This window comes from Clavelina lepadiformis, chromosome 5, assembly GCF_947623445.1.
Source record: "Clavelina lepadiformis chromosome 5, kaClaLepa1.1, whole genome shotgun sequence".
In the NCBI taxonomy this organism is placed as follows: domain Eukaryota; kingdom Metazoa; phylum Chordata; class Ascidiacea; order Aplousobranchia; family Clavelinidae; genus Clavelina; species Clavelina lepadiformis.
In genome coordinates, this window is record NC_135244.1 from 20,636,659 (window position 1) to 20,663,620 (window position 26,962).

Below are 26,962 nucleotides of genomic sequence, written 5' to 3' on the forward strand. Positions count from 1 at the left end.
ACGAAAGTGTCCAGAGGATACCCCAACGTCGCCAATGATATTTCTTGGCTCCTACAAGTGCACGAACATGATGACATAACAGTTTGAGTAGCTGGGGTCTAGTAAGCAAAGGTATCCTGCGGTTGTGCTCTTATATACTAGACCAGGGCTTCCCAAACTGGGGGTCGCGACCCCGCAAGGGGTCGCGTAACGAACTTCAGGGGTCGCAGAGCGTATACCAATTTTACACGAAGTACAAAATACAATCAAAACAAAATATCGTTCCAGCCTAATCAACATTGAAACCGCCTTGAGACCAGCATTAACAGATATTGAGCCACGGCTGGAATTGCTTTGTAGCAGAAAGCAGTCACACCAATCACACTGAATAAATGTGTGTGCTTTTTTGTTTCCAGTAGCCTAGATATGTGTAAAGTAGTAAGTAGGCTTTGAGTTCTGGTTGCTTGAATTCAGTCTTTGCATCTCAATAAATGTCACTAATGACTTATGTATATTTCGCACTGCTAATCAATTTAAACGTGAAGGGTCGCGGAAAACTTCAGAAGTTTGAAAGGGGTCGCGAGCAAAAAAGTTTGGGAAGCCCTGTACTAGACCCCATTATTATCAGGTTGTGTTGGTTCAGTGGTTTAGAAGTCGTTACTTGAAACGCAGCTTATGAAAAGAAAAATGCAGTATTAGAAAGATAATGGCCGGAAAAATAGTGTAAAGGACAAGAAACTGAGCTGGTGAATCACATTGAAAAACTGTACAATACTTAAGAAAAATGTCCCTTTACTTCATGCTCGGAGTTTAACATGAAGAAATTGCTGCTGAAAAATAACGTTAGTTAGCCACTAAATCTGCGTGAGGCGCAAAAGAGCCTTTAGGCAAGTTGACGATCAGATGATTATTGAAAATGTAATCCAAGTCAGTTGAAGCCAGATCGATAAAACAGTCGGGATTGGCGGATGGCGTGATAGTACACCTAGCAACCTTGTTTGCTGCGATTTGCCTCTTGCTTGTTTTAGACCCCGCACATATGATGGACAATCATTTAGATTGTAGACCTAGTTTTGAGTGTCTTAGTGAAGTTATCTATGAATGTAAGGTTGTTTTACGTAAGCCTACAGTTGACAGATAGCCTAGTGATTAAAATAGGCTTACCAGGCCACAACCTAGGCTATAATAATCTAAAGGTAAAGGTGTATACTATAGCCTAATTGGTAACGGCTACCCATCATGCAGAAGATCGAATATAGTTTAGGTCACGCAGGCTGCAACCCGTTGTTGAAAATACATGACCTAGCCTTGGCGGTTCTAAGGAGAATGTGAATGCAAAAGGTCGATTTTAACTAGACTATTTATGGTTTAATTGAAGTTAGATTTAGGTTAGAAGGAAGATTTAGGTTAGGTTTAGGTTACTATATTAGGCTAGCCTATAACATTTGATTTAGGTTTACAAGAAACAATGAAAAATAGCTTTGATAGTACGATTTTTTTAGGTGTGATAGTGACAGCCTTTTTAAACCTGTGCTGAGGCATGTTTGAAGCCTTTGGGCTTTGCTGCTTTTTCTTGTTTGTTTGCTGAGTTATCATTTCATCCTGCTATGGTTAGCACTTTATTTTTTGTTTCCTCAGAAACGATGATGACAATATGGACGACGTGATGGTTCATGTACTTAGCACCATACCATTGCCATCATGTGCATGGGAACTGCAGATTGTTGGGCTGAGAAATTAAATGAGCTATACATGTTTTGTATGGAATGTAGATTGTCCGATCATAGGGATGTAGAACAGCTAAACTCAGAGCACAAACTTTGTGATTTTTTTATCTAAAGAAGACAGAGGAGCCAAAGCAAAGGTTTTCTTTTTTAGAGATTGCGTTTTTCCCTACATTTAACATTCTGCAGCCCACAAGCACAGTCTTCAAAAATCTCCCGGGTGCAGTTAACATGATTATCACTTTACTGCTATTTTTTTAAAAATGTGGAAATGGTACCATATAGATTGTAGGCCAAACAGTTACGTTTAAGTTAACCAACTGAACTTCCTAGAATCAATGATTGGTTGACTGCTGACAACTGCTTTCTCCAACATGGTATTCAATTTAAAAAATGTTCTCCTAAAAAGTAACCATGTTTTCATTTACTTTTGCTATCCCACTCCAAGTCTTGAATGGAAATGAGTTACGAGTAAATAAAAAAGAAGTTACGATAGAATAATATGTAGTTCCTCGATACTGCTGTTGGAATGCAAAAGATGGGATACTGTCTGTGAAAGCCAATGCTACAGGAAATATGCGAAATTTTAAAATGCTCCAAAGATTCAGGACTCTTTGAAAGTCAAGCAATGAAATGTGGTCACTCTTAAGCCAGACAGGTTTTTTTAAAGATGGATTTTTGTTCAAAATATTATTAGGTGTATGATGTATTAAAGACAACGACAACATTGTTAAGGCTGATAACAGTCAGATTGCACATATCACAATTTTTTTACATTTTTAACAAAATCTTAATCAAACAGTTTATCAATTTCACAGTGGTCAGTAAAAGGCAAGAGACCGCTGGGTTCCGAGACCTGCATTTGCAACTAAGATGAAATCCATGGCCAGCTTGTTTGTGGTATATTAAGACAGAAATATATTTTATCTACATTGGTGCATCATCAATCTGTCAAAATTATTTGAACAGCTTGACTGTTCAGAAACGAAAAATTTTAAGGGTTTGAATAAAACAAAGTACCGGTAACTATTTCAACGTATGTAGGTCACGGAGCCTGTTATTAAAGATAGGCGCTTAGGTTTGGAGAATGGGTATGCAAAACGTTGATTGTAGCTACATAAGGTTTTCTTGTAATTAGATTTAGATTAGAAGTTAGATTTATGCTAGGTTTAGGTTACTGTGTTATGACATTTAAGTTAGGTTAATGAGAAATTGTGAAAAATAGCTATAAACGCACGATTTTTTTTCGCTGAAATAACCTTAATAAAAAGGCGTTGAAATCTGATTTGAAGTAGAGCTTTTGTGCTCTGCCACATTCTTCTTGGCACTTCTTTGTAGAACAATGTCAGTTTTGTTGTGGCTATGAGTTGGAATTTCAATGATTGTATTAATGCATGTATAGCAAGTTTAGGACCTGAAGTATGGTACTCCATTTCGTTAACACTTATCGGTCAATGATTCACTTTGCCTATGTTTAGATACAGTAACTTTACTAACATGACCAAGTAAACAGTGTATTAAATGGAAGTGTAGGCAGTGCATGATGGAAATGATCTGAAATATTTTGAGCAAGAAGCAAAAACTCATCAGAAGATGGATCGTATCGAGAGTATTTTGGACACAGGGGCGCATCCCCTTACATCGGCAGATCGTCATTTTATTTCAACACTTCTCAGTGAGCTGGAACAATTCCAATACCAAGCACCAAAGGATAGGTGAGCACACATAACGTTTGTTCATTTACTGATATCTATGTGTAATTTACTTGGTTTTAAAGAGTTTCATTTACAAATTTTGGCTGTTAGTTGGTTATGTTTTGCCCTGCTTTTTCAACTCATGGCATGATACTTGATAACAACTAACTAATATGCAAAAGAATAAAATGAAGCTTTAAAAAAGCAATATTTTATACAATGTGTGTATATTTGCCAACATGGGACCAATACGCACCTTTCAATAATTGCCAGTTAATACCCGATATAAGTTGAGCTGCTCCCAAAGCTGTGAAAGCCTGTAAATGAATTGTGTAAGGCCCTCTTTTGTTTCATATGTTATTCATTAGCAACTTAGAGGGTAAGCAAACATTGTAAATAGTTGTTTGTTGGAAACATTATCTTCCTATTGTACAGTGCTTTGTGACTCCACTCAGGTTTTGTTGGTCTGCAGCATTGTTGTAATTCTTCAACCAGCCAACGTGAGAAAGTCATAAAGATAAAAACCTTTCACACCATTAGCTTATGTTGCCTGAGGCATAGGATAACTATAACTTGCTTACCAGTAATTATTGGTCCAGCATAGCTAAATCTTAAAACAGATTTATTTAGTAACACAGTTCAAGCTACGGAACATAAACAGCATAGGGACATATCTCATCATATTTGCCACCAAAAATAAATATTACGTCTGCATTGGTATAATTCACTGGTCATTGTATAATTTAAAATGTTGGTAGTTTTGTGCATGTTAAAGTTAATCATTAGAGATTTCAACTCCCAAGTGATTGGCAAAAGATAAAGGGCTGGATTAAAATAAAGATTACATGTGCCTGCTATCATCATCAGCTATTTTGACCACAACTATCCCATACGTTTGCAGCAGATCACTTTGCAAACAATGAATGCATCACATGATCTTTAATTTGATCAAATAACATTCAATAGATTATATGAATCATGCGAATATGAACAAATTTGAAGCAACCCACAGCATTTGATGCAGAAATTTAAACTGTACAACTTCCTCTGTTGCTCGAGGATTGATAAGATAAAGGAAATATGGTTAAGCCAATAGTTTCCGACGACTTTGGCAGATATCCTTACATCTTACCGGCAATTAAACCTTTAAACTCAATCACTTGTACAGCTTTAAACGGACGGCCTTTTGAACCTTAGTAAATATTGAACCGTATTGACTTTCACCTCCTTCACACGACGTGTGATTTTGATAAAGCGACGCGTCAACCATCATAATCCGTTATGGCATCCCGCCTGATAAGAGGTGTCATTAGACGCGGTCTATTTTCCCGCTAACATTGACCGGCGGATAATATCTTTCAAAAACTGCCGTAAGACCAGCTTAAAATTTCAATGGTGTGCATTGTTACGCTTTGTCGTCTTTCAGAAGATCACGACTTTGTTTGAACTTGCTTGGCGTCGTTGGTTAATTATATCAACCGGGTACTGTGTGCCCTAAAGACGTACGTAGCCAAGTTTTTAGACGCTTGACTTGAATAAGCCATTACCGAGCGATCTTATCAATAAACATACCACGCAATGCCTGCGCATATTAACAAAGCAGCAAATACAAAGCCCACGACTCTATTTTAATCGAAAGCATGGGTAGCAACCTTGCCTGCAAAACGCTTGATAATTCTACCAGGTTCTGTTGTCATTTCTCCTCTCTTAGAGTTTTGCGCGTATCAATACACACACACACACACACACGTCTATTGTATCCATATAACAGCTTAAAACATCAGTTTTTGCACATCAGTGGGACAAATTCTCTGCCAGCAGATTATAGTGCAATTGTCGTAAATTATGAAAGTATGTATATAGGGTTTTATATCTAACCCTTTACTGTCTGTGAACATCAACATAAAATGCATGAGTTATTTCATCGCATACTGCAATGTCACATAATGCTGTGTTTAAAACGACCGACCAATCCCCTTTAGTATGAACGGTAGTGTTGAAAGGATACGGACGCTTCTAAACCATTCGTACCTGAGTGAGATTGATGTATTACATGATCACTGATATAAGCCAATGACAGTTTGTTCTCAAAGTAGCTGCGTTGACAAGGTAATTCGCTATGTGACGTTTGCTGATTGCTGCAAGCCCTGAGGCTTTATTCAGTCGCTTGCTCAGTGACTTGTAAAACAGCGCGATTTATCCGAACGACGATTTATTTATTTTTTTGAAGTTGGTGGACATGTTTATTATGACAACGCCGATGCGATAGTTTGCTTAGCTGCATACGTCACTTATTGCCTAGTAAATTACATACTACGTACTCCGGTTGACTCTTGTCATTTACTTTACGACGCGAGTCTTCTATTGATGCCGACGCGGTGCTTCGCGACTTGTGTCTTTTCGAACGTGGAGGGAAAATTCCTTCACGAATTTGGAAGTATTATTTGATGGACGGGCATCTTGGTAACTTTCGAAAGCACGTTTTGCGGTGATTTTCATATTTTCGGTATTTATCATATCAGTTCTTCAGTTTGACAGTTACCCGGTGTTTCTTTCGTAACAAATGCGTCGGATTTTTAAGTTTTCCTTTTCCCGGGATGTTGGTATTTTATTTGAATTTGAACAAGACCACTTTTTTGCTTGACTTTCCAAAGCTTGACAGCAAAATTCAATTCAGGTTCATTGTTACGCCAACACATACGTCATCTTCACTTTAATCGCAACCTATCTGAGCTTGACAGTTTCTTTCCAACATTCCGCCGTTAAACCAAATTACAGCCCCGAGGTCGATGTTCACGGTAACAGTTCAAAGACGAAAACTACGCCCTACTCTGTTTATACGATTGATTGAATGTAATAGTAATTAAACCCCGTACATGAAAAACATGACCAATTGAACTGGTCGACTTGGTGCTTTCTTGTCAAGGTTTACTCCGTTGCGAATACCCGCAGGATGTAGTAAGCGTGACGTCACAATTGATTAAATGAATTTACTTTGGGGACGTTGAGAGTTAAACGTAATTAATTTTACTCATTGATCGATGTTGATTCATATACAGCTGTATCCGCCGCGTGCAAATTGGTCTGTTTTTGATTTCCGCAATAGGAATTGATTTTAATAAAGTTCATGACAACCCGTTTAGTTTACACACATTGAAATTTTTCCTGATTAAAAGACAAGCAAAGCTTTTAATAAAACTTATTAGAATGCTTTTGAAAATAGAACAGTTCAACAAAGTTCGACGTCACGTAAAATCGTCATACCAGGATTATGTCATATTATAATCGTCATACCAGTCATATCAAATGGTCATGTGCAGTTTAAGCTGGTATCCCGTTGTGCGTCCATTGTATTGAAACCACTGCAATTTTAAGGAAAAATATATTAGCTCACAATCATAGAGTATTAACACTTGATTCTAATAAAAGGATTATTCAAAGTTTTCAGATGGTCAGTTCGAGCGACTCTGCATGGAGTAAATTAAATCGTTGTTTATTGATTGCCACGTGATGACCTCTGTTGACCTATAACTGCCCTCTGACTCCACTTTGCACCTCGGTGGTAATTCACCATTGAAAATATTGAAATGCGAATTCCTTATTTATCGGGTTCTCACGACAGCCGGATTAGCAATGCGTGCAAAGCGACCTTTAAATGATATATCTTTACAATTTGGCTACAATCTTATAAATTGTACATGATTTTTCCAGTTGGTTTAAGAAATCATGTTTTCATTTATGTTGCTGCGTTTTTGTTAATAGTTAAAAGTGTAGTTTGGTTATAACTTACAACCTCACAAAGCGTTATACGCTGTATATCATATTTTCACAGTCGGTCGTTCCGCATTTCTTCGAAATAGATTTGCAGTCAGTTTCTCACAGTGATTAATTTTTATCGAATTCTGATTTTATTTACCTAGTATCATGCTTCACTCCAGTGCAGTATGCCCCGGTAGGCGAGCACAATGTTCTGTTTACATTGCCACAGATCGGTAGGTTTTTTCACCACCCGCCAATGCATGCGATTAAGTGTTGTGTCGTTTTGTAAAGGCTTCAACTGGCTACGTACAACAGTGCACCCCGCTGCACCTCTTGCTCGCACATTTGCTGTCGTGGATACCATCGCAAAAAATAATCTTTGCTTTACGTTGCCGCTTGCTGGAATGCAAAGACTTCTCGTGCATGCTAGTCCGTTGCCATCTACCTTATGCAAGCAAGTTTTGTCGATTTTCATGGGCCATTGCCTGCTTGACTTTTGTTGTATGCCAGAATGTTGTAACCTCATTAACCACAGTCAATGGAGCGCAAGAAGATTTTGTTTTAGATGAACATTGCATAATGAATTCGACAGCTTTGTTCCTTCGCCATACTTCGTATCATCCTTGTTTTCATAATATGCTCCAAGTACCGGGTTACGCATATCAATCGTTAACATCACAAAAGTAGCGTAGGGAAGAAACGGCATCCGGCAAGATTATGAAATCAATAAAAAAGGAAAAGTGAAATTGGTTGGCTCCGGTCACGATTTCCCAAAAAGTTTACACCAACGTATGTTAATGAGCTCGCATAGTAAGATAAAAACTTCAATTTCACAAGACCGTTGGTCATATTTGCACAGCCACAGCTCCTCACAATGGGAATAAGGACGTTATTGGTGATGTCAGAGTCGACTAGTATTCGATCTCGGCTTTATTTGACTTCAAGAAACACGCCCACTGATGTGAAGTCTGTCTTGTTTGCGCTTGTCTTTAATTCTATTGCCTGGAGCTCAAATTAATTCCAAGATAGCTTATTGACCTAATTCTGTTTTGCAGCTTGCTTTTTTGACCCACAATCTAAACAATCTTTCCTGGTGTCCCCCAATGAACTTAAAACACACCTTGCAGACGTCTTGTCTCTGTTACGTCATCAATCAAGATGTGTCACATACTTCTTGCATCATGGCATCGTGATGACGTCATTTTTGTTGCACCAGTTCTCGGAGCGTTTCTAAGCACTCACGCTCGATTGGAGATGATGAGATAATGAGATAATCTTCTCAATGAAATTGTTTGGGAAAGTTTTAACATAGTAACCGCCGTATAATAATTTCTCAAACGTTTCTCGAAGACAACTTTTGGTAATTTTTCCACACCGTCGGCTTTAAAAATCTATAAATACAGGGTTTCTCAACAGGAGTTCAACGCCACCCTTGGCGCGTTCTCCGGGGACCACGTGCGGATGCCTCACTAGTGTAGTAGTAGTTAGGGAAGACGAGGCAAAGCGGGACACGAGTTTCTCATGTTTTTGTGCTTGTCAAATTAGCGGCGCGAATACTAAAAATCTCTGCACACGAAGTAGTGAAGAAAAATGTGTTTTGCAATCAACAATCTACTTTTTTTATTAATGAGCAGGGACCACGGATTTAGAGGGTCACTGTAAGGGGGCCACGAATCATAATAAACTTGAAAACCTCTGATATAGACCATTTGACTGGACGAAAATTGTCAAGAAACTGTGGTATTCGTTCTGTTGTTCAAGGGTCGCGATTTAACAACCAACCGTCGATGCACTTGTTCTCAGTTTTACCAGTCTCGTTCAATTTGAGTTGTTTGCTCTGATTGAAGCTGTTCGAGGAAATGTTTGTCGAGGCAAAGTAACCTTTACTTTTCGCTTGAACCAAGCTCTGACGTAAGAAATCACATCGGGCAACTGACAGCCTTCCTAGACTTTGCCTTCCCAATCTCGACGGTTGTCTGAAGTCATTATGAGTTAACAACTGAACCCTTTGAGATGTGTATGAACAACTAAGCCTGCAATGCACGATAGTTTGCCCGCTGAACGGTGAAGTTTGTTGTGTGGTCCATGCAATCGTTCAAACAAAAACTCTGTCTCCATTGTTTACTGTATCGCTTGTCTGCATACCATTGCCCACAAGAGTGTGTTTGCCTATCCGATAAGTCTCTCTTGTTTAGTGCACGTTCGTTTACTTGACATATATCGTGGCTCAGTTTTCTCTGATGTGTACTTTGGCAACCCAATTGCTGTACTGCTGTTCGGTTCCTTCGATTTGCTTCTGCAAATCTATTCACAGAGTTGCTTTAATTTTTATGTGGCCAATGTCGGTTGAAAATTTTTGTTGGGATAATTTTGGTTTGATTTTATATGTCAGGTGTTAGTGCCACAAGAATTGTTCTGTGAAGAAATATGAAATTCATTTGCTCTGTTTTTATCAAATTTCGTCCCCTGTTGTCGGTTGTCAGCGCATAAAGTTCTTAAAAGCTTTCGAGGGACTTTTGGCAATCTTACAGTTTGTGTTCTCCCTGTTCGCTCTCCGCTGGTAGAAAGCAGTAAAATGCGAAATTTACTTCAGCCCGTTAACTTTATGATACTGTTTATTGCTGAAACTTCCCCACAGACAAGTTTGAGTGTCAAGTGCATATCCTTAGTAGCAGGCTTTATGGGCGGCAGATCGCTACATTTTTGGCTGTGATTGAATATTTCCAAACTTTAAGACAAGTTATCCGTTCGTCTCACCGGTGTCTACGCTCACCAAAGATGTTTCTGCATTTGCATATGCTCGTTGAAGGGTAGACCCGATCAAACCACGTCATCAAACACTCTGCCATCTACCGGCAGCATCCTGAGAGAGAGCAAATGGACGAATCGAACCAACAGATTCCTTTGTATAGTGTTCGGAGTGACGCTGAGAGATTCATTTTGTTTTGACGTTAATCTTAGTTCATGCAAAACCACTTTCTTTTAATGTGATTGAGCAGCGGGTTGCTTTTTTTAAACTCGGTTGTACTATAGGCCGCTAATCTTTCAACAGTTTTATAAATATGTCATTTTTATTTATTTTAGGAAACTAATTATCTCTTCAAGGTGGTACTGTATGTATCAGGTCTCATAAACAGGTCACTCGGATTATTCAGATTTTGCGTAAACGTTTTGTTGTCATGGCGTCCATTTTCCAAATATTTTGCAATTTCCAGGCCATTTGTCTATGGCCAAGGAGTTCGTCACATAAACAAGGTCAACAGTGGATTTGTAGATTGCCCAATTTTTTTTCAGCTTGTTTTGACTACTTCATAGACTGCTCAAGTTTTATCTGAAAACAAAGAACGTCCTTCAACGACCTCATTCCACCCCTCAGCTGAAGCGTAAAATCAGATCTGTTTTTTTTTGATTGAAGCATCAAAAGCGGACAACAGCAAGGATAAAATGGATAAAAGTCCGCCAATCTTTGCCGGACCAAGTTATTTACCACCTGTACAAACTCAACAGGGAGGCCTTGTTGCGATAAAGCGGTCTTTGCTGCGCGCAAAAGCCTTCACCGTTTTTTTGCTGACAAATGGTAATTAGGACAACTCACCCATTGTGTACTGACGGTATCGAATAAGCCTGATCGACGCGGCGAGGCCTTAAAAAAGTAGCGTTAACGTTGACATTTTGTCAACTATCGCAATAAACGGTTACTGGCGCTTACACCAAGCCAATAGTGAAGAAATTAATTCCTTTTTGGCGTGACGTGTTTTTCAAATACCATTAACAGTGATGTTATTTTCACACGTGGACCGCACGTCGCTGATAAATTATTAAAAGCCCAGCTTTGTTGAACGCCAAACCACTCGTAATATAGACTTTACTTCATCTTTTAACGTCGCCCTCAGCATATAGAATACCTACAGCTAAAGCATAAACTTGTAATAACGGGAAAGACTCAAAATGGACTGGCGGTCGGAATGGCCCAACGTTGAGTCCAATCCCTTGCGACCACGTGCAGTTGAAATAAAGCGTCGTCATCGGGGGGAATCACGTTGCATAATAAAATTGTCAACTTTAGCATAAACGACGAATAAAACCAGTACGATTTGGTTGGGGTGGAGCTAACTAACTGATAATAACTAACCAGAAATGAGCTACGCTTACCGTGTGCAATCGATTCAGTAATCATATAGTTACTAATACTACATATCTATTATAAGGCGAAGTTATTCAAAAGTAGCGGCTACGAATAGCACTGTTCGTCGAAATGTTATTGATTGGAAAATTGCAGGTTTTATCAAAGACATTTCGCTGCCAGCGACAACAAAAAAACCATCACATGCAAACGATCGATTGGAACTTCTTGACTTAAACATTTCAGTGCACGAAAATGTGCTTAAAAATGTCGTTGGTTGTGTATTGGACGCAGTTATTCGATTGTTTTAACCGCACTACATCCCATAACAGACTGAGAAACAAAGAAAACCAATATTTATCAAACTTAGCGGAAAACATCAATACTGACAGTATTTGCTTCGAACGTGCTTCCATTAGTACTTTATGTTAACCTTATTATGCCTTGACGTTACGTTACCACTATTCAATTTGGAAAAACACAAAGTTTCCGTGTGCTGACTGCGGGATACGCTCCACCAGAACGACCAGCCAACGCGAGATTATACTGAAGCCCCACTTCGGTGTCAGAGACAGTGAAATGCGAAAACAAATCCAAACGAAATCCGTTTTACTTTGTGCCAGTGTTTAACTCCACACCGGTCACTAAGGTTTTTATTCTCGGACTCGTTTTACTGGGGCCGAAGAAATTATTAGTGTCAGTGTGAGTCATCGCATTAGTGTATGAAACGTAACCCGCCGATCGATACGTTACCTATGCGTTGGCGCGCGTTTTCGCGTAGTAAGTGTCGTATATTGAAGCCCAACAAAACACGATTTTGCATCGAGTCCGCATTCCAACGTGACTGAGTTTACCATAGCCCCACTGGCGAACCCACTTCACCTCCCGCAATCTGCGTTCAACGTCATTGGAGGTACAATCTGCGTTCAACGTCATTGGAGTTTACCATTACAACCAAGCTGCACCTGCATTGACATCTATCTCACGTATCAGTTCGTTTTTGCAACTTTTGCTTGGTCGGTGACGCCCTCACTCTGAGAGAGCAGTATATTTTACAGATTATTTTTTTAAAAGCCCGCTTATCGGTTAAGCTTCGGTAATCGTAAACTGCGCCAAATCCGCACCACTGTGCAGTTGGCCCCGAACTTAAACTTGAGACGTCTCGCCAGTTTGCAGGCTTCGTGTGTGATAAGGGTCACGTCACCCACGCGGATGCCAAGCTTACATTCGAGTTTCTATTACTTATGCGCTACTTCTGACATTTTGCTTCACTTGGATACGTGCCTTTGCTTCTTCTATTGCTACAACAGGTGTGGTGTGCCAGACTGTTATGGCTGATGTTTGATGTTTTGTTTTAACGAACGTGCTTCGGAGTAATTGACGTTTGATTGCACTTGACCTGTAATAACTAACACAACTACACAACAATTCCAATTCAAGTGCTTTTAACCATGTGTAAGTTAGCTTTGGAAGTGTCACACTAAGCGGTTTTGTAATCCCTCACTTTTCTTGTTTTGGTATTGAACAGTCTGTGAGGGGGAGACCAGAGCCATTTGCGCCAGTATGAAGTGTGCCATTTTTTATTAAGTTGCTTTCACGGAAATCTAATTATAGGAACCGCGATATGGTTAACTGAGCACCTTAAGTGTTTGCTGAGTAGGCATGAGAGGAGTTTTGTTGCTCGCCACTGGTGCAAAAAACATATCCAGTTTCCACGAACAAAACCTGATAGTTCCGTGTGCTCGTAACTTCTGATCTATACTAGTTGTTACCATCATACGAAATAAGGATTATGATATTGTTGTTTATTGTTAATTTCTGACGTAACAATGGGTGACAATGACGTAACAATGGGTTTATTTTCCAGGGCTCTTATGTTTCACCCACTCGGTAGCTTTCAACGTTATCTTATTCACAAAGTTACCGAAGTTTTTCCGAAGTTGACCAGCTTCAGCATTGGAACTAAAGACACCAGACGAGCTGTGGTCTGCTTCAAGAGCAAGAAGTAAGATACGTGACTGAAATATGCTATGGGAGATCATGCCTTCATGCAAAACATATGAGACTTTCACCCCACCATATTTTAATTCAATTTTAGGTCTTTAGTTGAACGTTTCATTTACTTAATTGTTTTCAACAAATGCATTTGTGTCACCAAAGCCTGCTAATTAGTTTAAACTCGCTTTCAAAGTGACAGTGGTGTTGATTATTGGTATACAAAACAGCAGAAGTGTCCCTGTGACTACCATTGGTTCAATAAGCATTAGACAAAATTAGCATCTCCCTCACTAAGTTGACAGGCAATTTCCTAAATGCATTTTTGGAGGAAGTCTGCATATTGTGTCTGTTACATATTGCATCACCCAATTTTGAGATGGTGTTGGTGGTGAAACAAACATAGAAGTTCACATCTAGGCATATTCAACTTATATCAGATAGGTCTATTTGATCATATTTTCACCTTGGTTTCAATTCATGAAATATAACAATCTTAAGTATGATGCATACAAGTCCATTAAAATCAAGTGATTTCTGATCCAATAATTATTACAGTGATTTTTAATGCTTGAAATTAACTTTGTCTGTAACTTTTGAGCTTTGTAAGTGATTGTTTGTCAGTTAGCTTGATGACATCATTCATCAGCAGCAATTTCATTATATTGTAAAAATGTCTAAACAGAAAAGACCAGCAGCAGCTATTACAACAACAACAAGGAGGTTCCAAGACATTGCCGAATCCAAACCACGACTATCAGAATCTTCCTCCAAGAGGCAGGGTCGATCATGGAAGCAGAAATTCGCTTCCTCCAAGTCGAGATTCCTCAAGGAACAGGAAAAGAAACGATGGCACCCTTCCTAACAGGCAAGGACTTCAGTGATTTGATATTTTTTATAAGTGTTTCAGTGCCTTATTTGTCAAACATTGCCTTGGGCTGCAATAAGGTTAGTTAGTAATGACTGATTCGACACACTGATTACCAAAAGGAATGTTCAAAGCCTGTCATTGTGGTTACTCGGGCCTGTATTTGCTTTTAAAATGCCCTCGTCATGTGCAAACAGAGATGACATGTCTCCATATAAAGCAGGGAGAAATTCCTCACGGATTATGTTGGGAGAAACTTTGTCCTTTTTTAAACCGTACCTCTGATGGCATCCGTGTGTACTCAGTAGGACAGATGTTGTTTAAAGATAGCTCGAATTTCATGATAAACTATTACAAAACATGTTCTCCGATAGTCTGATAACGTCCAGCTATTAATAAGGAAGATGATTATCCCATAGACCAGAGTGCAAAGCCTTTTTAAACTTATAAAATATAGACGATGTCATTAAACCACAAATATGTTTATTTAACCATGATGTGGATTAATCAACATATTCAGACCATCAAAAGCGCAGTCAAGTGGTCATTTACCACGTCCACTGAGAGCAAAGAAAACTGCAACAAAACGTGACCAAATGAAAAGATCCCGGTCATTGCAAAGCTCTCCAGTCCACATGGACGACCCGGAAACATATTTGACTGACGATGATGGACGGAGGCGGCCACGGAACCGTAACAATGACCGACGTGGCCAACGCAGTTCCAGCTTAAAACCGCCAAGTAGAAGAAGGTGAGAAAACTCGAATTGTGAAATGTGGCCGAGATTGTGATCTAAGCTTGTGTCCTTGTTTGTCATTGTAAATACAGTTTAACCTGTTTGGTGCTGATAAGTGAAACATTGTTATGGTTTGAACAGTTTCCTCTGTTTTTAATACTCAGTTTTCTTTGTTTACTACCTAAACATATTTGTGTTAACTATAAGCATAGTCCTTGGACCTGTTTCAATAAATCTTTCAGATCTGTCAGGGAGAAGACACGTTCTCCAGATATATCTGACGAGGAGCCAGCTCGATCGTCACTTCGTCACAATGTGTCCGATATGAGTCTTTCTCGAAGATCACAAGGACTTCGAATGGAGGGGAAGGTGACGTCTGCCATCTTGTGGTTTTAATTACTAATAAATAGTAACTTATGATACTAACTGACGATTAAGTAAACATTTCAACAGTTGTGTTATAATGTAATAATTTTTGAACCTTGTTATCATTTGTTTGAATTTTTTTGGGCTTCTGCTTGTTTTGTGAAATTTCGAGATGAAAGTTTATCGAAACAAATAGCAGGTAACCAGCTCATTAACCAGGCCAATGAAACATGAATCACAAAAATTAGTAATACTTAATTTCTTGTAACCCAAAGCCACGCTCTCAAAAACAGCTTAAGATTCTTGTCAGACCACTCCATCAGCTTAAATATCCTCAAGCGAATAAGTTAAGAAAACATCCCGTTTGTCAATAACCTGTTCATTCCTATCATACTTGTCATGTCTGGCTGGTGAGCTGCTTGTCACGTTCACGCTACCTGTTGATTTTGTTATTATGCAATAGCATGCAATGAGTTTTTTTTTGTAAAGTGACACCATATAAGGGGTTGGCACTGTAGCATAACCACAATAGACTTTTTGCTTGTAATTACGTGTCTAACCACACTTAGGTAGGGATATATTATGTGAAATATGGAATGTCTGCTGCTACATTTATCACGTTGTTTCTCACGTAATTGTACTTCGCCACTTACACACTGAGATTTTGTGATTTAATAATTATTAGATAATAGATATTTTTATATTGTTTTCTGCAGGTTGTCAATGGTGACGTAGAGGATCCTTACTCTTATGGAGACAGTGAGAGTGATGCGGCTCGTGTGGATGCGGAAGCTGTTCGTTACGAGAAGGATAGGCATAAAAAGTCAGCTCCGGAAACGAAGCATCGCTCGCTTCCCCGTCATCACAGTGTCGAAAGCAGTGAGAAATCATACTCGGAAGAGAGTGAAGATCGTCGTTCCCGGAAGAAGTCTCGGGAGGCAGAAAAGCGACGCGAGTACAGCGAATCAGATGACACCAAATCAAATCAGGATGAAATCGCTTCTAGTGGAAGTGAAGATGAGGAAGAGGAGGAGTACAACACCGATGAAACATACGACCGACCGCCTTCCTACGACTCGATCAAGAGGAATGCCTCCCACAAGAAGGCAGAGAGAAACTACAACAGGGTGAAGCTTGGATCCCACAGACATTCTTCCGTGGAGAAGGAGTCCTCCGACCAGGAAAATGAAGACAAGGGCAGCAGCAGTAAGGCAGCTGTTAAATCAAAAAGATCATCATCATCAAAGCGCCCAAGCAAGGATTCTGCTGCTCCGAAGAGGTCTTCAACAATGCCGAGATCGATGAAAGAACCTGGCAAGAAGATTTCGTCTTCCCGCTCCCAAACATTGAAAAATGGGAGCAGCAGCACCGCTCCACGTACAAAGAACCAGAGCAAGCAGTTTGAAACACAGGTAAAGGCCCCGCTCACAAAGGAAAGTCCAAAACGTTCATCTGTTTCTAGTAGCAAGTCGAAGCCCAAATCCCAACGATCTCAAACCACCCAGCCTTCCCATACAGTAGAGGTAAGAGCTTCAAAAGCTGCATCCACAGATGACCTACTGGATAAATCCACTGATACCTTGTATATGACCCTTCCTAATAACAAACCAAGTCCTTCAAAGCCTGCTGAGAACAAAAGGAGCACTAAGCATGCTTCCGGGCGCACAGCTAAGTCTGCGCCAACCACTCCGGTCCATGAGAAGAGGAACCGCCTCCTGCCATCTCGCTGTGACGGAGTAGCTCAGACTGAAGTCACTGGAACCTTATCCAGGAGGAAAGACAAGAAGAAGGATGTAGAAACGCCGGTTCAAAACCAACCCGAGCCACCAATATGGCCGGATAATCTCAAGCCACCCATTGATATGCTGACGTCGATGATGCAATATTTAGGGGCTCAGCAGCAAGGTAACCCGCCTTTCCAACCCCCATTTAACCCCAATCTTTTGAACGCATTCCACCACTTCATGCAGAGTAATCCCTCTTCATCTCAGTCGTTGCCCCCCCTGCCTCCACAATTAATGCATCAGCTCTATATGTCCTGGCTCGGGGCATATTATGCCGGAGCAACTGGCACCTGGCCCCCACCTGTCCCACCGCCGTTTATGTCACCCGGAAACTCGTCTGGTGGCCCCCACATGCCCCCTTTTGACGTCCCACCAAACATTAACCCACAGCAGTTTTCAGCCAATTACCCAACGACTGATAGCGCAGGTCACCCTCCAGATGGTCACGATCACCAGAATCAGTTTTACCCCCCACATTATCAAGCCGATCTTTCTCGCTCGTACGAAAGGATCTCAGGAGGTTACCCGCCATCGAATGACTACCGGGACGGCCGTACCAGTTCAAATTACCACTACTCTGAACCTCCTGCCTCTGAACCCATGAGTAATTATGACGGAACAACTAGGCAGCAGCCATTTAACGACGCGTATCATTCCAACCCCACAAGCGAACCCCATGACCCCAGCCGTAAATTCAGTGGACCGGAATGCGGTCATGAAAACGGTCACTGCAGTTCTACCGCACTCACTGACGTCGAAACCGACACGTCATCTGTCCTGAGTTCAAACACCAGGGGAGAGGTGGCAGTAGCGAGCAACCCGAAAGGTGGCGTGATGATTTACGTGAGAAGCCAACCAAATAGCAGGAGCGGCAGCATTGCCGGTGGGATGCAAGAGAGCATGGAGAGTCTAAACATGAGCGATAACCCGCCGTCCATTATGAACACCCCACGCACCAGCGACCATGGAAATGTTCCCGACCATCGGAGGTCTCCTCGTGAGAGGAAGAACAAGTCGAAAAGTCGTGCGTCGTCGCTGCCAAAAAACGGTCAAGGCTCCAGGAAGGTGAAGAGAGGTGAGGAAGTTGTGACTAACATCCAACCGACTAACAGCGACACTCAGTCCACTAATCGCAACAATAATAATCATACCAGAGATGGCAACACCCCTTTGCATGCGTCTGACACCTTGCTGGAGCAGACTCCGCCACCTGCTTTATCTGCTCCCAAATTGAGCAAAAGTGGTTCAATGAAACAACCGTTGCATGATAAACAAAGTAAAAAACCTAATTTGAATGTCAGCTCTGAGGAGATGATCCTCTCTCTTCGTAAAGCACCCCTCGCTACAATTGAAGATGACACTCAGAGTTTTCTATCAGGATCACACGCATCAAGTTGTTCTTCTCTCTGCTCTGCACATCACGATGAGAAGTCTTTCAAAGCATCATCTGATTCTCTTCCACCTCCACCCACACCTGTATTGGAGGAGTCCAGTCCAGCCAGTAAAGAGCCAGCAAATTCGAGTCCAACTCTCTCAGCAAACAATGAAGAAGAATCTGAAGAGGATTCTTCCTCCAGTTCTTCTGAAGATGAGTTTTCTGATTCCAGTTCGACTCACAAGATTGAAGACGCAGATCGGGCCAGTTCAATGAAGGATGTTGAGGATTTAGATAATGATGAGGAGATGCCAAAAGAAGAAGACTATCCTGGTCCTTCCTCGTTTAATGAAAATGATGACAAAGATGATGACGATTCTACCGAAGAGATCGATTCAGACACAGAGGAGTCAGATAAAGAAGAGTTAAAACCATTACCGACAGAATCAAAGGCAGATGAAACCGGGTTCCAACCCTCAAATTTTGAAGTGCCTCTTATTGATAAATCTGATGCAGATGATGATCATCAAGATGCTTCCTCTCAAGCCGATTCACTCGATCGTCTTTCAGACAAGCACATCGTTCGAGACCCTTCTGATGTGACGAATTCAGTGAGAAATGGTGCCGCGGCGTCCGATACATCATCTTTGTCCGAGGGTGATTCATTGATTTTTGTGCATGGCTTGCTGGTGTGTTGCTGTGTGTTTGCTTGCTATCAGTTATTAACTTTTCTTCAAAGCCTTTTGTGTTTCCTTCGTTAATGCACCTTGTCACTTTTATGTATGATATTTGTCCGGACGACAAACATACAAAACATCATGCATGGTTGATTCATCATGTTACGCAAATCTAGTTTAACAAAAAGTTAGCTGCGCTACCTGCCATAATACAATATTGGTTACTAAGCTCAGCAGTGTCGGTCACTTTTTCTATTATAGTTTGGTGTAAATTTTTCTGCGATATAATTTTCCTGTTGTTCTTGTAGTCGAAACTTTGAAAGTATCTACTTGTAGCATTAAGTAGAACAGCCTGGTGAAATAATAGCAATGAAGGTCAAAAAGTTTAGACGGTGATATGAACTAAGCGAAAAAATTCTTCATCGTTAAACAAATAATTGCACTTAGATGGTGTGACCGTGGTGCAAATTAATTGTGTTGTTTATCGTCTGTAGGAAATGCAGGGAACAGCGCAAGCGACAGCAGCTACGACGCTGATCAGAGTAGGTTTGAAGAAGTTAAAAAATCGGATAATCTCCTGAAGGATCTAGACGGGGATATCGTTGTTCAGGTGATGATGCATTAATTTGTAGTTGTAATGTAAGTATCTGAAGAGATTGCAATATTGTCCTAATGCAGAGGTTCCGCTAAAGTGACGCAAGATTTCACGAGTTATACTTTAATTCCTCGTAAGTAGCCTTCTAAGTAATAATTTTAAAGTTGGGGCTCTATGAGAAAGGAATTGTTGCAGGTTGGTTGTTTCAGTAGGAAAAGGCTGGGAATTGCTTATCCTACTAAATCGACACTGTGCTTTGATCATAACTTGAACGCGATGAAGAGTTTGTTCGTTATAATTTCTTGCAGGATCCGCAGTTTGATTACTACAACTGGAAGCCAAATAAGGACAAGTACAGAGATGAAAAATACGGAAAATTTGTCGAAGTCTACAACATTTCACCTGACTTGAGCGATATCGGGGTCACCAAATATCTTACCAAGTACAAGTACGTTATTAGATTTTTATTTTTTATTAAACTTTTACTTTCTAAATTTCTTTCAAGCTTTTTCTGTAAACTTTATGATTCACTTTTCGCTGAACTTGTAGTGTCAATTGCAGCTAAGGCTGTTCAAACAGATTTAATTCTACCCCACTTCAGCCTAAAGTGACTTTGAACCTGATTCTATTCAAAGCAAAATTTTGGTCTGCTTCGGCTTAGCCTGGGCGAATTTTTCGTGCGTTATAGACAGTTTTGCATTATAGACACTATGTGATGGCATTTAGAATTTTTCATCGTTCCTGTTGATATGCGTCTTGTGTAATTGCGACCTGCGCCAGAATCGTGTTCATTCTCTTCTGCAGAGGTCTGCGCCTTTCCCGAGTTGATCATACCCTCGCTCTTTGCACATTGCCGTCACCAGATGTCGCTATGAAGTTTTTAAAAGAGAATTTTCCCGCCTTCGACACCAGGCCCTTGTATGAAGCATCGGAGAAATCGAAGAATAAAGCTGATTTTAAGCTTGAAGATGAAGGTGATAGTATGATCGTTTTCACTGTCTTGCCTATAGTTTTGCTTACAGCACCATCACCCTTTTTTGCTTTGTGACGAAGTAAACGCCACAATGATTAATTACACTGGTCAACAGCCAATTTGCTTCTGAAACAAATGAGGTCAATCTTGGCTAATTCGGGGTCGCTGATCACGAATATCAACTTTAAATTTGTTGATTAGCTCTAGTTTTTGAGATATGGCACCATGCCAAAATGTGCTTTACTTGCTGACGCGGAAAGATTAAGTGTGCGTTTATCTGTTATAGCTTGCATCTGCCAGATAGAGTTGGGCACTTAATATATTTGTTGGAAGGTAAATGACGTTTGTATTCATATTATTTTTATTTTGACATATGTTTGAGTTGGGTTGTTTGCTTGCTTCTTTTGTAAAAACTTCATGTGTTTAGTCTTGACTGCTTTTCCTGCAGATGCCTCGTAAATGCATAAAAAATGCAGACAATTTCTGCTACATTTGTGGTGAAATAACTTTTTCTTCAGAAAAGCGAAGTATAACGGCTGCTGGTCAGGAAAGCAAACCTTGTATTCAACTTGTATTTTGGATGCAAAGTTGGTGATCAGGGCAAGAGTTTGGCCTCCCACATATGCTGTAACTCCTGTGGTGCAAATCTTCGGCAATGGCTAAACGGAAAAAGAAAATGTATGCCCTTTGCTCTTCCAATGGTTTGGAGAGAACCTATTGACCACATTAGCGATTGCTACTTTTGCATGATCCCCCAGGTTTGTAAAGGTTTGTCAAGAAAGAAGAAGTAGAGTATTCAATACACAAATATTCCATCAGCAATTCGTCCCGTACCGCATGGAGAATTACTTCCTGTTCCTGAGGCACCTAAAGAATTCACGTTACGTTGAAACATTATCTTCCAAAGAACCACACCTTATAACTCAAAATGAATTGCACGATCTTATCCGGGATTCGGAACTACCTAAAGTTAAATCAGAACTTTTGGGCTCTAGACTTCAGCTATGGAATCTTCTGGCAGAATCATCACCTTCGAAGACGGTGAATTTGATCAAGTGTCATTTGGCAAAGATAAAATTGCATGGGAAGCGTTTAAGTTGCTGGCCACAAAATTCTTGGGGAACAAAAGAGCTGACAACTACACGGAATTGGTGTCCAATCTCATTAAAGCATACAGATGCATGAAGTGCAATATGTCACTGAAGATAGGCTACACTTTTTGGACTCGCACCTGGATTTTTTCCACCAAACTGTGGAGACGTTAGTGATGAGCATGGTGAGCGATTTCACCAATGCAGATCTACAATGGAAAAGAGGTACCAGGGAAAACAGAATCAATCAATGCTTGCTGACTTTTGCTGGATGATATCTAGGGATGCTCCATTAACCGTATTCAAGCGACAGGCCAAAAGGAGAAGAACAGATAAAATAGATTAGAAATTTATATTTGAAAAGTGGCAGTTATTTGTTGCATATGCTATGCTGAAATATAAACGCATGCAATTATTACACTGTTTGTAGATTGTTACTGTTGTGTTCAATAAAGTGCACCAAGGCTTGCCATATCTAGATCAACATACAAAAATGAAAAAAGTTTTTATCTTTTAAACTAGAGCTAATCAGCAATTTTAACCGACATTTTTGGATTCAGCGTCCAAAAATGCATAAGAATCAATTGTTTTCTTATCGGAAGCAAAAAATTTTTGAAAAATTGTTGACCAGTGTTATTATTGTGTACCTTTGAGCAGATTATGAAGCTGTGCGGGCTACCCGACCCCCTACCGACCCCGCTGTAGCAAAAAGATTAATTGCCGGTTCCCTTGGCAACAGCAAGTATCGTCCGCCGGGCGACACCAGGCGTTCAAAAGGATCGAAGAAAAACTAAATGTCCTCGGTGAGTATCGAACCCGGTAACCTCGCATCTAATAGCGTTCCATGCATGATCATTTAGATGTACTAACTTAGCAGATGGCATTTGTACGTGTCGCTTAACTGTTTTGATCGCTACCGCGCTTCCAATAACACCTTTTTGATGTTGTGTGTGCCCCTTACACATTCGACGTGTTTCTTATTATGTTTCAGATCTCGCGAGCTGCACCGATCAAAAACACTATCACTTGCCAACTGACGTCACCATCTACGGATGTCGCCATTACTACTCCACTTTTACGTCACCACACCATGACAACGGCCGCCATTGTAGATAAGGCCGCAACGTAGATTCTAAATAGACACTACCAGACATTCGTTGGTACTGGTCGTTACAAGCGACATGAAGCGATGAAGCCTTTTGATCTTCATCGAAATGCGAGTTGGAGCCATATAACCAGCCACAACAGATCAAAATCTTTTAATCATGTTAGTTTGTCTTGACTTAGAATCGGTCTTCCCGGTTTGAAATTGTCCTACCTAATACGACATCAGATCAAAATTTCTTGTTCTTCTTTGTAAACCATGTCATTAATTCAGACTACCTTGTTAGACTGAACACTTCGTTGATTCTGTGCTTACTGGAGCATTTCCATTCAAACGTCAAATCGCTTTGATAAAGCCGACCATTTTTACGTCACAATGCTGGGCATTTTGTTTTTGCCCTTTGATCGCACCGCAACGATTTGTACGAGAATTAGGAATTGTACTTCGCTCTTATTGGTTGCGCTTAATTTGAATATTTTTTGTTTCTTTTTTTGATTGGATGACGCGATAGGTGACGTGTGACGATACATTCTAGAATTATTTGTATGATGTAGTAAATGAAAAAGTTTGCTTTTTTCCCGTGCCCGCTCTCTGGTAGGTATCTATTCTAGCCTTTGGTGCTTGGACTAAACGCACTTTGTTTTAACTGTTGCTTGCACATTTAAAGCCCGATGCTATTTTGATAAGTAACAAGCAGTGCTAGTTGTTGAAACTTAATCAATCCATTCAGTTAATTTAAAAAAACTTGTTTTTTCTGAACTTACACCATATATTGCCCGTTGGTACATAGCTAGTTAACACATTTGGTTTTCAAGTCCCATTTCATTTATGCTCGCATGCTTTGTTGTATATAAGGTGGATACGGTGCCATACTTTGTATTCATTTGCTTATTTTTGCGTTCTGACGGTTATCGGCCAACCGTTCGCTACAGTATTGTTCTACCAGGCATTGATCGTGGAATCGGTAAGAAACTCGCTTTTATGTAAGTATCTGGCAGTAATTTTTATGCGTTAATGATTAACTATTCATATCCCGCCTAATTTAAGTTTTCTGCTGAGTATCGTTGAAATCTTTGCGAATAGATATGCATAATTTCGCTTGATATTTCTCGAAAAATTTTTCTGTTCAAACGTACTAATTAATCACCGGTCTCGGAACTGTTTCAAATTTCAACCGCTGTGAATTTAATTTGCAAATAAAAGCTTTGCCCGCAGTGACATTTTGCTCTTTTCAGCTCAACCTGACGTCATAAAAATCTTAAGGCTGTCGCCAGGATGGAATTTTCACGGAGGCAACTATGTTATTTGTGTCCAGTGCTGAGTATGTTGTTAAATGAAGTTTGACACAAAAAATAGTTAATGCCAGAATTCCAGAATCCGTAAGGAGGCGTGGGTCTTAATGTGGCTACGGGCTAGACCAGGGATGTCCGACCTGCGGCCCGCCTGAAATTTTTTTTTGGTCCGCTAGTCACTTTCACTCCAAAAGTAGTATTTTGAGCTTTGAATCTTAGCCTAATTAAAATGTACCAGTCAGCTTTTAGGAGTGCAGTAATAGTATAGTATGCCCATTTTAGTTGAAATTTAATTAGTTAAATTTAATTTAATAGGCCCATTGAATTATTTCAAGTGACAATGCGGCCCACTATAATAAAAGGTTGGACATCCCTGGCCTAAACCTTGACTGGTTGTGTGTTGAGGCGTTGGTTAATGAACCTTCCAAAACAGCTGGCAAAGATTTGGAAACATTAAACGCCGCGTTTCTATCAAAATATTCGCGAAACCACTTGCCAGTAGAGTTTTTTTCTATTACAGCAACATTGGTATTGAAAAAAATTTTGGTTTGATTGGAATTATACCGGATACGTTGCCAAAGACAGACTGAACTTTGTAGACTATTATCTTCGTCATACTTGCAACGTGGCTCGAATCATTTTGGACTTTGACTGGAGTAAAATTGAGTCATTACAACACTGTGTTATAGGACGATACATTTAAAAAAAAAGTTTTACATGCGGCAAAACTGGACAAAGTTGCATATTCCAGGTGTTTTTTTTAAGCGCTCATGTTGCTTACCCGTACAACCTAAGTATTTTCTATATTTTCCACTTTAATTGAAAAGTTTAGACTTTAGGGAATGAGCGAAACTTTCAAAATTTCATTTTTATTACGCAATAAAACCACTTATTTCAATCACAAAGGTAACAAGTGATAGTTTTCAAGTTGATGATTATACAACACTCAAATCAAACGTAGCAATCCGGTTTGTTGTCATTATTTTCTGTTCGGGGGTGCATCACATGCAGGAATCACTGCTGGTGGTAAAGAAGAGTATTTAGGAAGAGGAACCGCAGCATGAGAAGGTTGGGATGTTGAACGCCGGTTAAGTGGTCGCTGCCTCTCTTTTAAAAAAATGGAATCAAAGTATTATTTTTTATGTCGGTCTGTTCTTGCAAAAATAAAATTAATGATCGGTCAAGAAAGTTTTACTCACCACTAATGAATATATGCGTTAAACTTAAGGGTAATGTTTCTAGAATGCCTGTTAGATGTAAAACATGTCACCACTAAACAAATTTAGTTGATTGATTCCATCAACAATAGTAATTTTCCTACTTGTAGCAGATTGATATTACAACTTAATTAATTATTATATAACATCATTTTAATTTATTTTACAAACAATATTTATTTCCGAGCCAACTGTAACATAAAACTTTTTGTTTTGCTTAATTACCCTTTTGTAGGTCTGTTTTGCTTCACAAAATACGATAAAATAACTTACTATTTATTGGCTAAATATAGTTGGAAGTAACGAAAACTGTAATTTATGTTCCAAAGACATCCTAATCACGTTTGTAAACATTATGATGACGCAGACAAACGCTTGAAAGGAAATGAAGCAATTCAGGTTCAGTTGGGGGCAACTTTAATTCTGCAGTAGCTGGTGCAATTATTGCTTTTTACAAAAATATCATTATGAATAGCAAACATTATAAATAGCAAACCAGTGTCGTCAGGGTTGTCGTCGTGGATTGTTCCATACACTGCAACCGGTTTTTGTTTGAAGCGCAGGCAACAATAAACTGTCCAGAAGATTAATTTCGACGCGACGATTATCAAAAGCAAAGGACTCCAGTAACTGCATATAACCAATGAATTGTGGTTAGTTAATAAAAACAATGAGTAAAATCTATTAAACTGATGAATGATGATATAAAGATTCAGCGACAAAAATTTTACAAACAAAGAAATGAAGTTTACCTGAAATATGCCATAGTCAATATTTTCCCTTTTTGTTAATACAGAACACACTGCTGATAAATTCAGAACAAGCCTGCTTCGTAAAAAATAATAGGAACTATAATAATATATTCATATACGTTCAATCTGTCCAAATCTAAACCTCAGCAGTCACAACCAATTTCAACAGCCTGATATAAACTTTATTAAGTAGGCTTATAAGTTGTGTCCTTGTTCTTTGCTTTTTGTGCTTACGGCTTCTAAGCAAGTAATTCGGTAGTCAATTTGTGACGCTTGACTAACTGATTTTATGCTCTTAGTCTCAACAGCCTGACAAGTTTATCTGTTTAACACCAAAAACAACGGTACGTTTCTCTCATTACAGGGAAACATTTCAGCCTTTCATCGGAAGAGCAAGTTTTCATTTCACAAAGTGGCCTTGAAAAAAGGCAGTTTTTTGGAAGTAGGCCACCATAAAAAATGTCAACCAACAACCAAGACACGCACAACAAATGGATTTAATCATCTGAAGAAACGCTGAATCACACAATCACCCCATTTGGAACAGACTTACCAAAAACTTAGCCTTTGATTCTCTTGTAAAAAGAAAACTTGCTTGAATAAATGTTTCGCAAAAATTCCAATTTGACCCAGATTATGTTTCGCCTTGTATTGTTTACCTGCAAAATAAACTTCAAGTGCACAAACATACGGATGATGAACTCTGATTGTACCAAACTATTTGTACCTCACAAAGACGTTTCTATATGCAAAGTAGTCTCATTGTACCAAACTCTTTGCATAATAAGTTACAAAAACGAAGTTATAAGAAAATCAGTGCTGGTGAAACGCTTGCATCGCGTGCAATTCTTCTGAGC

General features: G+C 39.7%; 2 protein-coding genes across 4 annotated transcripts; one reads left to right on the forward strand and one right to left on the reverse strand.

Annotated features, from left to right (window-relative positions):
- The first annotated feature begins 3,162 nt into the window (after positions 1 to 3,162).
- Positions 3,163 to 24,062, forward strand: LOC143460725 (uncharacterized). Of its 2 annotated transcripts, none has more exons than XM_076958334.1 (11): positions 3,163 to 3,418; positions 13,147 to 13,284; positions 13,960 to 14,142; positions 14,663 to 14,893; positions 15,121 to 15,247; positions 15,961 to 19,060; positions 19,575 to 19,690; positions 19,984 to 20,123; positions 20,480 to 20,649; positions 22,397 to 22,542; positions 22,731 to 24,062. In XM_076958334.1, exons 1-10 carry the CDS (start codon positions 3,297 to 3,299, stop codon positions 22,531 to 22,533), a joined length of 4,464 nt encoding a protein of 1,487 aa, XP_076814449.1. In that variant the 5' UTR covers positions 3,163 to 3,296; the 3' UTR covers positions 22,534 to 22,542; positions 22,731 to 24,062. The 2 variants fall into 2 exon arrangements, with proteins under 2 accessions (XP_076814449.1, XP_076814450.1); XM_076958335.1 differs by having other exon boundaries at positions 15,961 to 18,103.
- Positions 24,063 to 25,026: 964 nt separating this feature from the next.
- Positions 25,027 to 26,300, reverse strand: LOC143460678 (uncharacterized). Of its 2 annotated transcripts, XM_076958287.1 has the most exons (4): positions 26,106 to 26,300; positions 25,850 to 25,983; positions 25,336 to 25,383; positions 25,027 to 25,243 (listed from the first exon to the last, which is right to left on the reverse strand). In XM_076958287.1, exons 1-4 carry the CDS (start codon positions 26,117 to 26,119, stop codon positions 25,116 to 25,118), a joined length of 324 nt encoding a protein of 107 aa, XP_076814402.1. In that variant the 5' UTR covers positions 26,120 to 26,300; the 3' UTR covers positions 25,027 to 25,115. The 2 variants fall into 2 exon arrangements, with proteins under 2 accessions (XP_076814402.1, XP_076814403.1); XM_076958288.1 differs by lacking the exon at positions 25,336 to 25,383 and having other exon boundaries at positions 25,036 to 25,243; positions 26,106 to 26,284.
- Between the last annotated feature and the right edge of the window lie 662 nt (positions 26,301 to 26,962).